General features: G+C 46.1%; 1 protein-coding gene across 3 annotated transcripts in view; it reads left to right on the top strand.

Annotated features, from left to right (window-relative positions):
* Positions 1 to 12,769, top strand: part of OPCML (opioid binding protein/cell adhesion molecule like) — a 1,161,062-nt gene that overhangs the window by 563,808 nt on the left and 584,485 nt on the right. For 2 of the 3 annotated variants that reach the window (XM_044258229.1, XM_044258227.1), the window contains exon 1: positions 2,293 to 2,951. In XM_044258229.1, coding sequence (XP_044114164.1) covers positions 2,785 to 2,951 — 167 coding nt within the window. In that variant the 5' untranslated portion in view covers positions 2,293 to 2,784. Of the gene's footprint in view, positions 1 to 2,292; positions 2,952 to 12,769 lie in introns of those variants that run through there. The other variant, XM_044258228.1, reaches the window with a different exon arrangement.

Below are 12,769 nucleotides of genomic sequence, written 5' to 3'. Positions count from 1 at the left end.
CCTTCTGTTCTTTCCCCAGCTGGATTTCCCCAGTAATTTGTCCCATTTCAAGAAATGCTTCACAGACTGAGTTAGCATTTAGCAAGTGCTCCATTTGCATCTCCTGAGGAGCACTAGGACCAAACCGACAGATATATGAGGAGAGAATGTCACCTGAGCCCACTACAACCAAGTGGCAAGAGCTATGTCACTCCTATGGCAGACTGACTCAACCCCATGCCACCATCCCCCAATGTTCAAGAAACAAACTCTGTAGCTGAAGAAAATCATAAGCACAGCCTCACATTCTCAGCTTCAGTCAGGCTAAAGCTCTAAAAAAAGCATTTCCAGTCTGATGATAATGGATAAGAGCATCTCAGAGTTTAGAGGATTAGGTACATGTGTATACAAAAAAAACAGGTACACTCAAACTTAGGGAAAGATGTATGTCATTAAAACTGGCAGGTGGTTCCAAAAAAAGTGATTTGGCTGCTCTCTGAGGGCTGAATCTCTCTTCCGGGCATCTTTTCTCCTTCTACCCTTGTAGCCCAAGAGCTCAGGATGAATGTTCTGCCCAATGCCTGTCTTTATTAATATCTCTTTTCTGGAAAGGAGCCGATATGTGTTTTTCACTATGTTAAAAGAGATAAAGCATACATAGCATGACTAGTGACCAGTATTCTTTCTTCCTGAGGTGTGATGCTTTCATTAAAAACTTTAGACCTAAAAATGTATGTGGGCTCCCATTTTACAAGGGAAGATGGGGCAGTATACGTAAGTGCTCAGTCGCCCATCATGGAGAGCAGGTAGGATGCCTTTGTATTCTTAAACAGCTGAAGTAATGAGCAAGAATTTCAAGCTTATTTTGAATTAAATTCCATTGTTCAAAGCCCTGCCTAATTTAACAAAAGGATCTGAGAAAGAATACAGAAAAGAAAATGTACATAGCAACCATTAAATTATGATATAGGGGATAAGCCACACTTCTTAGAAGCTATGAGATGGCTTCTGCTGGAAGGAACAGGAGAAAAACCGTAAGACAGGCCCAAGGAAATCCTGAGCTCTCTGGTTAAGAACTGAAAGAAATTAATCTAAGCCCCCAAAGAAACTGATAGGCTGGCTTTTAAGAATACCCTATTCCCCAGTGCCCTATCCTTCCAATACCATTGTGGGGCCAATTCCTGTGATCATAATGCTATAGATGGAGTTTCTGAAAATCAACCTCAACTACTCTTTAGGCTCTCCGTGTGTTTTCCCATCTCTTGCTTTTTTACAGTTAGATACTGGAGCATGGAATAGGTTGGGGATTATTCTGTATGTTGTGCAGTAAGAAGAAATTCAGATTTGCCAGTTTGGAAGAGAGCGAGCGAGCAAGTCTAGAGCCATGAGTAGCTCTGAGGTGGGTCATCTGAGCAGAAAGCATACTTCATCTTTTTACAAAAGCTCCGGGGAACCCTGCCATAAGACTGTAGCTTGGCCGGGTGGCAAAGGGCGGCAGAGTGGTGACCCTGCACACACCGGGTTAACTACCTCCGGGGAAATGATGTTCAGGGTCTGGCAACTTCTGTTTGGGCAAGGGGAGGAAAGGTGCGAGTGTCACTTTTCCATTTGCTGCTCACCCCCCACCCCATCCCGAACTCCCTCTTCCCCCACTCTCCTCCTTTCTCCACCCGCCTCTTGCGGGGGGAGCGACCAGGAGGGGCGCGGCATCCTCCCGGCTGGCTCGGGTGTCTGGGGGAGAGTGGAGCCAGCTGCGGCGCCCGCCTCACCCCGGCGCAGCGGCACAGCCCGTGTGGGCGCGGCGCGGCAAGGCAGGGGTTAAGGTGGGCGCCCGCTCCCTGCGCCCGCCCGTCGGGATGAGCGCGCAGTCCGCCCGCTCTCTCGCAGCCAGCCCCGGAGAAAGTGGCGGTCAGTGATGGAGCTGCTGCCATGACAACCCCGGCGGTCGGGGCCCGCGCGCGTCGGGGCCGCTCCCGGGAGGAAGGCGGCGCGGAGGCCGGGGGCGGCCGCTGAGCGTGGCGTCCGCGCGTCCCCGCGTCCCGTGCCGCGTCCCCGGAGGAGGCGGGGGCGCCGTCCGCCAGCTCCCCGTGCGCCCGCAGCCTGCGCCGGGCGGCGTTCCGCGGGCTGGCGACGCGGGCCGGGCTGGCCACCAGTCGCCGCCCGGGCTGCGGTGGAGGACGCCCACGGCACCAACGGATCCTCAGGCTGCGACGGCCACGTCCCCGCGCTGGAACTTTTGGCCGCCTTTGGGTTCCAGATTCGAGACTCGGGCTGGTCTATAAATACATCTGTACATGTGTGTGAGCTAATAAAACATTTTCTCCTCTCCTTGAAGCAGCAGCCTTTTAGGACATCTCCTTTATGTCAGAGACACTTGCCTTGCTTCTTTGGGTTATAAACTTTTGATGCCAGACTCTGCAGAACGTTCCCAACTGAATCTTAAAGTAGCATCTTGAAGAGAGAGGCAGAGAAAGAGCAATCTGTGACCTTCATCCCTGCACCTTCCTTCTTCCTCTCCCTTCCCGGCTGCTTCCCCCCTCCCCAGGGGAGCGTCAAGAAAGCTCTTTTTGGATGCAGGAGGGGGCATCTGGTTCTGCTAGGCTGGAAAGCTGAGGCAGGATTTGAGGAAGAATCATTAGGCTCCGGAGAGCCTGGACTCTTTTCTCCTCCTTCCCCCTCTCTGCTTCTGGCTTGCTCCATCCCTTTCCCGTTTCCCCACACCACAACCCGAGACCCGCTGGTGTGCGGGGCGGGGGACGAGGACCGCGCCGCTACCGGAGTTCTGGGAAGTTGTGGCTGTCGAGGATGGGGGTCTGTGGGTACCTGTTCCTGCCCTGGAAGTGCCTCGTGGTCGTGTCTCTCAGGCTGCTGTTCCTTGTACCCACAGGAGTGCCCGTGCGCAGCGGAGATGCCACCTTCCCCAAAGCTATGGACAACGTGACGGTCCGGCAGGGGGAGAGCGCCACCCTCAGGTAGGGAGCTGTACTTCAGCGGGGGACTGAGCCCCTCGGATGTGAGGACGTGGATTAAGGGCCAGCAAGAAAGCAGAAGAGAGAGAGCAGAACGCTTGGGTGGGGGAGTGGGGCATGCTAAGGGCCTTTCGGTAGGCCCGAGAGTTGCCCACTTGCGGACTGTGGCTGCAAACACCCATTTTCTTGGAGAGGTTTGTCATTTGCTCTGGCTTTTCTGGTCCAGGATCTGATGTAGGACCCTGAGGTCCATGCTTGGGATTCCATGCATCCATGAGGCCATGGCATGGCTAGATTCACTTTTGCCCTGGCATCAAGATGAGAACAGAGTGCCCTGTAATTGCAGTACTGGGGGTTAGCCTAAGATCACTGAGTGCTTTGGTGGTTCTCTCACAGGCCAGAAGGTATGTGATTAGGCAAGATGGTCTTCTGGATGGGGTAGCTTCCTCTTACCAGAGACATACCAAAAATGTCAGGCTCTGGAATTGCCAGTGCTGGGCCATGGCCGTTTATGAGTCTGCTCAAGACTCAGCCATCCATGTCAACCGTGTGTGGTGCTCCTGGGACCCCTATTATAAATTATGAGGGCACTTTTATCTTTGCAGGCTCAGGCCAAAGAGAGGAAACATGTAGCTTTTATGCAACGACATCACTCCTGTGCGAAAAGCACAATAGAAAGCTTTTTGTTTTACCTTAATGAGTTACAGAGAATCACTTGCATGCTCCAGGCAGAGGGGTGGAGATTCTTGGAATATGAACCTTTGGGGACTGGGCCCGCTGCAGCAGAGACTTTAATAAAAATGCAGCCACCACTTTCCACCAGCTCAGCAGATATCATCTTTTATCCCTTTAATGAGGCAGTTCTGGTCCTAGGAGACAGATTCAGGGACGTCCCAGCTTAACTCTGGCTCACAGTGTACACAGGCTGAATGCGTTTGCCCTGTCTATGACTTTGATGGTTATGTTGAAAATAAAACATGCTGTCCCAGATTCTGCAGCCAAAAGGCCTGACTTCTCCAAGGAACAGTTGAGAATGGGGCTTCCTTCCTGTTCCTCTGGCTGCTCTGGTAGAGCTCTCTCTGTATCTGGACTAGCTGTGCCCCCAGGAAGGAAAGAAAGGCCTCTTGGGACACTGGATATACTTTCCTAAGCTCCAGGCTAAGGTTGGATTCTTGCCACTTTGGGAGATTCTTAGCTGCATCTTCTTTTGAGGAAGAGAACAGGTTTCACAGGTCTGTCTGCTGGTGCTGGGGGGGGGCAGATGAAGAGAGATAAAGGGGTGCTGGGGACAGACTCCCTTCCCTGACTGCAGGAGGGAAAACCCTTCTAGCCCTGTGGGCCCTCCTCAGCCTGTCCCAGACTAGAGTGCATTATGGCTATTTCCTTGCCTCGAGAAGTTTCTGGAGCCTACTCCCTGAGAACTGACTTGTGGGATGCGCACTGGCAGCAGAGCTGTGAGCTCAAAGATAGGAGTGGAACCCAGGCTGCGACACAGGTTCACCGAAGAAATGTTGGTAAATGTTAGCAGGCGTGAGGGGCTGTTGATGCTGCCACGCAGCTGTCTTTATCTTCAAATCTATTACTGGGGGCAAAGAGGCCCAGCACCGAATAAGGCCTCCTTGCTAAACCTTCCAAATCTTTTGTCCCATTCCTGACCCTGAAAGTTAAAGCAGAAACTTAGGAAACTCCAGCTTTCTGCTTTCCGGGATGCCGTAAGATGATTCCACCAGCAGAGGGCCAACTTGGCTCTGCCTTTTTTTTATTAGCTGCTGGCCTGGTTTCATGATCTTCAATTCAAATGTTCAGCAGCTGGGCTTGGTAATGGGAATGGGAATAAAAACGGGAAAAGCTGAATAGTTGCTTTTTGTGCTTTGTGGAGGAAAAAAAAAAAAAACCTTACACGTGCGGGTATAACTGTTATCTTTTACCTGATTGCATGCTTTTATTTTTTAAAAGTAAACATGGCTTGTGTTGATTTTGTCTCTCCTCCTCCATATAATTTACTCTGAAATAGAGAGATTCAGCACATTGTCCACATTTTAATCTCTTTATATTCTCTTTCTTTTTTCCTCTTGTGTTCTTCTCTCATTACTTTAGTCTTTGTTCTTTTCAGGTGATTCCATTTTACACGCTTTTGCCTATAATTCATTCTCCCCCCCCTTTTTTTGGCTTTGTCATTTAATTCTTATTAATTTCTGATTTTTTTAAGGTTTTGATTTCACTCCTTTCACAATGTTTCTTAAAACAATATCACAATCTCCTGCAGCTTTCTGAGGGTCCCAACCTCTCTCTAGTTTTGCATGTACCTTTGTTTTATTGGCTAACAGCTGTGTGCCCATGTCAATGAAAAACTCATTTGTCATTGCTCTGAGGGAGAGTCCTGGCTTCCAGTCTCAGGAAATCCTTAGCATCAACCCCAGATAAATGTATCATGTTTTATGCTGTGTTGTATTTTGTTTTTGAAAGACTGTGATTCTAAGTATGGTCACACTTCCGTCTCCTTAAAGATGTTCCCTTGGGAATCCAGTGTTTGGAAATTCAGTGTTCTGAATGCAGCAAATGTGCAGGATGTCTTGAAAAGAATGAATGCTTCCCAGGCCCATGAGCCACAGAAAGTCTTTCCGAATGTGGTTACCTTGGATCAAAATCTCTCACATCTGTTTCTAAATCTTGACTGAAGTCACAAAGGAGGTCAGAGACCTAATAGTAAAGCAGAGGAGCACAGGAAGCGGGTCCCTCATTTGAATTTTCCAAGGAGAAATTGCACGGCTTAGAGAAGGATGATGTCTTTCCTTGGAGATATCAGTTTTGTTTTGATAGGTCTTTGATTGCATTGAGGGACGTTAGGATGTGATGTGCCGAAGATGACACTGAAGTTTCAAACGTAGATAAAACTCATTTTATATAAGTGAGGCAATATTATCTTCCTCATAACTACTCTACAGGGCTACTTGAAAAGTAAAAATAATTATTTGAATATTGAGTAATTTTGCCTTCTTGGAAGAGAGATGATATGGGAAATGAAGGTGGTGTTCACTGTGGCTGAATTATAGCTTCTATGAATCTGATTTGAATTCATTATTACAAATGGGCCCTCTTGGCCAGAATCATTTCATTACAATTATCTGCTGTTGGGTTAAAAATGTTCTGTGCCTTTCCATTAGATTAGATATGACAAGTATCTAGAAGTTCTATGTCTGAATCAGGAAAGGAGCCCAGGATGCTCACTGTAGTCAGTTGGGTCCTATTAAGCCATTTCTGTTGCACAAATGATAGCCAGGTATGCTTTCTTCCTGGGTCTCAGTCTCCTCTAAATCTGCTTTAGGTACTTAGTGGAACCATGTCCTCTGTATACATGAATGTTGTGAAGAGCTGCTATAGGATGGAAGTAGGGGTTGTTACTGTAAGGGAATGGTCCACTAAACGGGAAAAGTTCCCACTGACATACTGTTTTTATGTATTTATTTATATATCATACATGGCAGGATAATCAGTTTTGCTCATCCAGGCTTGCTGATCTGGGATTATGCTTAATAACTCTTTTTCTGCAATGTCCCTGCATTTTCATTTGGAGTTCTGCGCTAATCCAGTTGGAACCAAGTATTTGAGGGTTAACTACTGCCAAGGAATAATCTGAGTCGCGGGATTTTCCCCAGCAACTGGGTCAGTCAAGCTCCCAAGGACAATGTTTTTCTCTATTTTGCACTCACCCTCAGAAGCTTCTCTGTTTGTGAAAATTTGAAAATTCAGAACAGACACTAGGTTATTAGAAACACTTTTGCCCATTGCAGTATTTAAGCTGCCTATGCTGAATAAGGTCACGCGGAAGGACAGAGTCTTCATTCTTGGTCTGGGGAGAGGAAGACATAAAAGGACATGGAAGCAAGTATGTGCCTGTAAGGGACCCCTCGCACCGCGATGCTGACCTGGGCTGCACACTGGAGTTGCCAGGATGCTTTTAAAAACTTGTACTGCCAGCCTCCCAGACCAATGAAATAAAATTCTCTGAAGTTAGGCATTGGGGTGGGCTTGTGAGACAAAAAGAAAATTTCCTCCAGTATTTCTATTGTGGAACTGGAGCCAAGAACCACTTCTCTAAAGCCCTGTCCTGCCCCCAGAGCATCCGAGCTAGCGGGTCGCCAATGACCCTAACTTCCTTTAAGGGCCTCCTGCATGTGTGCATGTACCTGACCACACACAGGCTGCCTTGTGCTCTAGAAAGGGCATGGATTCAGGGGCCTGGATTTGATTCTTATTCTACCACTCAGTAACTACATGATTTTGAGCACTTTGGTCCAACTGTGTACACCTAGAACCAGTATCTGCTCTGTCTAGGATATCAGCTGAAGTATATGAAGTATATGAAGTATATACTTCATATATCAGCCATACAATGAATATGAAGTATACTGATGAAGTATATGGCCTTATTCTAACAACTAAGCAATGTGTACATGCAAGTTGTCACTGGTGCTGCGAGGGATTCCTTAATAACAGCCCATAATACTCTCAGTCTTTTCCAGGTTTATGCGCTCCGCTTTTCCTCCCTTCCCCCCTCACCCCATACACACCTTCAAAATGTGCTAATTTCTTCCCACTTCCCCTCAGTATCCTGCTTTCTCCTTGAGGCCCAGAATGACCCTCATTGAGTTCCAGTAACACTTGCTAAGTATCTCTGTCCCAGCAGATACACACCACAGACCTAGCATTTAGGTGTGGGTCTGGTTAGATGGGGAGCTCCTGGAGGTTAGGAGCCCTGTCTTAGGTATCGAGTACAGACATTGTGATGGACACAAAGGATTAAAAAATAAGTATCGGTTGAATGTTTTAATCCTTTTTAACAGGACTCCTTCTCTTATCATGTATTATTACCTCTATAGCAACAAAGTGCTGATATCTAAAAAGTTCCATTCTCTTCCGAACCGCAACGCTGGGACACTCAGACACAGCAGTTGGTTAGAGATCTTGGAGGCCTGAGGGACTTTTGGATTCTACCTAAATCCCTTGCCAGAAGGGACAGTTGAATCCCCCAGTGGGTCACAGTCTGATCTAAAACTCTGCAAAAAGCGCGACTATCCCTGAGGGCAAGATACTGAGCAAGGGAGGAGGATTGAGAGGAACTTCTTCGCAGCCAACAGAGTAGTATATTTAGACATGAGGCTGTCTCTGTGGAGATCCGCCCTGTGTAGACATGGAGATACAGGAAGCAAGGAGGTAAGAGGGGGAGATGGAACTGGAGTGGGGTGGGGTGGGGGAGTTGGTTTGTGAGCACTAGGACGAGGCTGCAGGATCCAGCAGGCTGACAGAGCAGGACTGCCTGGATGCTAGCTCTCTCTGACATCACTGATTAGTTGGAATACATCTGCCTCCCCCAACACATTCGCCAGGTACCACACGCCAAGGAAGGGGAAGGAAATTTTAAAGCATTCATGACATATGCCCTGTGGGTTTCTGAATTGCTTTGGAAAATTCAGCCCCTCTTGTCATAAGCATCTTTTTCCTTCCTTTCTTTCTTTCTTTCTTTTTTGTTTTTTTGGCCTTTAAGTAGGGTTTAAGTTGGAATCATTGTAGCCCTGCTGTTCTTTCTTTCCAGCTTCTGAGAAGGGACTGTCCCTGGTCCTGCTTCTCATGCTTACTATGTGGCTGGTTCTGAGGGCACCAGGGAGGACAGCAGCGCTGGTCCGTGTGAGTTACAGATCTGATGGGGTCCAGCAGTGGGATGCAGAAAGAGGAGGAGCCAAATAGGTCTTATTTGACCTTCCCAAGGGAGGACTTTGAAAATTACTTATTAGCAGGAAGCAGTCTTCACAGTCATAGGATAAGAGGGAATTATGGACCAAGACATCTTCAGGGCTGGTAGAAATTTGCATTGTCTATTAACTTAGGAACCAAGTGTTAACCTTTCTTGTTTTTTTTTTTTTTTTTTTTTTAATCCAGGCAAGACAGCAGCAGATCATTTCAGATTCCTTTGTTTGTTTATTATTTTCCCTGTAGGAAGATGCTATTCCCTGCAGCCGAGGCTGGGTCTAGCTGAGCTGGAGAGAAAGCTGGCATGGGGTGGGCGTTGGGGGAGAGCCTGCACTATCAGTCCTTTCCCACCTCCCGGTAAATGACACCTTCCTGCAGCTCCTTGTACCCTGGTGTATCTTTTTTAAGATGTGAAAATTGAAGTTGTAATGTCTCTGCAGCTCAGCAGTTACCCTGCCTCGATCTGTGTGTCATTTCCTTGGTAGAGAAGGTTAGAGATGGGACATGTTTGAGCCTTATGTCACTCTCCCTGCAGGATCACACCACAGACCCTTTCATAAAATTGATAAGGCGGGGGAGACTTTAAAACAAACACACTCAATTATCCATGATTACGTGTGTGTCAGAGGCCAAGCCAATTATTGTTTCATGTGATTTTCAGAATATTATTATCCCTAAATAACAGCCTCGGAGATTGAGTATTAGAACAGTTAAGTCACTTACCTTTGGTTATGTGGTTATCAGATGTCTGGATTTGCTCCAGGAAGAACGTTTTCTTCTTCTCAGTTTTATAGGACCCTCTCCTCCCAACCCCTTCCACCGCCTGGGCACAGAGAACAAAGAGAGCTTCCAAAGCCAGCAGAAAAAGCAAAAGCCCCCTTTCTGTGCCCCAGACCTACCCCTGATGAAAGGTCAGGAAATCTCCACTGCAGTTGTGGGCTGTAGCTGAGCTAATCTCTATTAGTGGTCCTCTTTGCTTTCTGCTGCTTACCTGCCCCCACCTGCATGTAAGCCATGCAGGTGGCTCTGTCGTCTGCGGCTGATCGTGATGCATGCTGCCAACAGTGCCCAGGGTGACAGACGCCGGCAGGGTCCAGGGTCCTGTTCAGCCCATCACAGGTGCTCTTCACTTTGAACCTGTCCTACGCTTTGTACCTTCCCACCAGCCCCCATACTACATGACCTCCCAGAGTATGCCAGGATCTCCTTGAACCCAGCAAACTAAGACCAGGTAGGCAGTGGATTCTTGACAAGAGCCCACCGATGCCAGAGTGCTTCCTTGAGAACTGTAAGGAAATGAGAGATCTGAAGGGAAGTTATTTTTTTAAACCCTAAAATATATATCATTGCACAATCTCCTAACGTCCTTATATTTGTATTTTAGTTTAAACCATTCGGCTGTGAAAACAGAACCACAAGCTTTGTAACTCACCTTGTCTCTGATTCATACCCTGGAGGAAATCATGTGACCCCTTTTGGCCTCCTCTTCCCTGGAGACTGCACATTTTGCTTAAATCAAAGAGACGCTGAAGGACTTGACCTGGCTTCCCATAAAAGTGCTGATCAATAAAATGCTTAAAAATTAGTTTTGAATATTAAACATTTTCAGTGGGTCTGAAAATGTATGGCATTTCGATTAACCAAGTTTCCACTGCATAATAGGAACAAAGAATGTTCTAAGTGGTTGTTAAGTTTTCTGGCTAGCCTAAAGAAGATAATTTAACTCATAATTATCCAAAATGCGACATGCTAGCAATGAAGAATAATAGGGAGCCCTGTTGTTGTAGAAGAAGTGATTACACAAAAGCGAGAGAAAAATGAATATGATAATTTTCTATTTATCATGAATGCCAATGCGGAAGAAAAGTAGGCATAGCAAGAGGAAAATAATATGGAAACATTCTCTCAAAGATATTTCTGAATACTTTCGAAAGTTTTGAAGTTTGTCTTGTTTCTGTTGTGCCAAATTCAATTTTAAGACATATAGCTTTCATTTTATTGGATTCAAGTACATGTATACATTTGCCACTTCTCTGATGATTGGATTTTTTTTTTTATAAATATAGATGAAGAAGGGAAGATAGATAAAGGAAATGAAAGACAAAAATGGAGAGAAGAGAACAGAGATTTTCCCAAGGTGTCAGCTAAGAGTTGAAGGAAGACACAGAGCTAAGAGGAGGGGAAAGTGTGGGATTACCTGGTAGTCAAAGTTTGAGAAAAAAAGGAAGAAAGCGTTCAACAAGAATTACCATGTCCCACAATTTCCAGTGTGTGACCGTCTCTTTCCCCTGTGTCCAGGTCATGGGACCAGACACACAGGGGTCCAGCGCCCATGCTAAATCAAGACAAAGAGTTGTGTAGTGCTCAGATTCTCACTTGCTGCTAAGACTCCGTTCTTTCTGAACCTTGCTTCCCACCTGTCACCCAGTGGTCAATCCCATTCTTGTCACTGACTTTTTAGTCCATGTCTCATTACTCTGTGCGGTACCCACCCTAGGCTCTGGGTGATTGAGTCCCAAGAGTCCCACGTTGCCTTCCCAGGACCTCTTCTCTAAGAGACCAGGTCCACCCTTGACTCCTAGCGTTTCCTACGAAACCTAGGGAAACCTAGGGAAGCCTAGGGTTTCACGAACTTTCCAATGCTGACTGTTTGCCTGCCACCAAATGTCCGTTTTGGAGATCCCTTCAGTACAGGTAGTATGTGAGGTCTAGGCCAAGCCACCCACTTGCTCCTGTGCACTTAAACCATTTATCCTCAGATATATATAGATTGCTGTATCAGATTTTTGTCTACTTTGACTGGAATAGGTTGTGATTGATGCCATCCCAACACAGGTTCTCCCAGTCACTGTTTGGAGCTTCCCATGATGGATAAAAGGCAGAGCCACCATCGGTGACACAGAGAATTCAGTCAGTCCAGTGTTTTATTGGAGTGGTCGCGCTCACATTGAGATACCTGGTATAAGACACTGTGTAAGGAAGAGCAGGAAACAATGGTATTCATCTTTGTTCTTTGCTGTGTTTTCTAGGCCAGCTCTGAAAATTTTCCTCCTCCCATATTGTTTTTCTTGCTTCTTCCATGTCTTTTGTTAAATACATTAATATCTACCCTTGGTCTTTGTATCCCCAGTGTCCAGGACAATACCTAACATGTAGTAGTTGCTCCATGTTTGTTGAAAAGATGAATACTGCCCTTTGTTTCTATCCTTTTGGTCTCTCTTTCCACCCTCACACACACAAGCACACACGCGTGCGCACACACGCGTGCGCGCATTTCTACTTTTTCTAATGAAGATGTTCTCACCCGTTTTGAGGTAATTGGGAAGTCACTGAAATTACAACCAGAGATTCTGACATTTGAATCCTAGTGGAGATAATGATCTCTCCCTAGATAGTTGGTATTTAACTTGTCCTGTCTCCTCCTGCTTGTTATAATTGCTGTATTCACGAATTTCACAATATTCTTAAAGCCACTGGCAGGAAATTCCGATCAGTTGCAAGGGATGTGAGCCTCCCTCCTCCCTTTTTATCAAGGTTACAAAAGAAATGATGTCACATTCTGAAAGTATATCGGCAAACTTTAGGGAATGGAAATGCCAATGTGAGTAATCTCCTAAAATTGCAGGAAGCACTTTTGAAAGAATGGATTTATGAACCCATTTCCTTGGCCATTTGAAGTACAGCTGTTTCTGTGATAAATTCTTCCTGTGACATCCATGAATATGTCTCAGGAGCCCATAGCCTGCCATTCCTGTGGGGCAGGACCAGTTTACAGGATGTTCTTGATTATACACTCTGTTTACAATTGGCTCATCAGTGGACATTTAGTGAAATATAAGGTATAGCTTAACTCCTATTAAGAGATTAGGAAACACAGACTTTAAAGTAAAAAAATCTCATTTCTAATCCCAGCTCTGATACGTGTTGGCTCTATATGGTTGGACTAAGATTCAGTTTCATGATTTAAAAAAAGGGATTTTATAGCCACTTCTTTGGGTTTTGGGGGAGGAATACGTAACATCAAGTTAATAAGAGCTTAAAGACTGACATATAGTAAGTTCACAATAAACAGT

Source organism: Neovison vison, chromosome 7, assembly GCF_020171115.1.
Source record: "Neovison vison isolate M4711 chromosome 7, ASM_NN_V1, whole genome shotgun sequence".
Taxonomy (NCBI): domain Eukaryota; kingdom Metazoa; phylum Chordata; class Mammalia; order Carnivora; family Mustelidae; genus Neogale; species Neogale vison.
The sequence above is the reverse complement of the archived record's forward strand: the minus strand, read 5'-3'. Positions and strand labels throughout refer to the sequence as shown.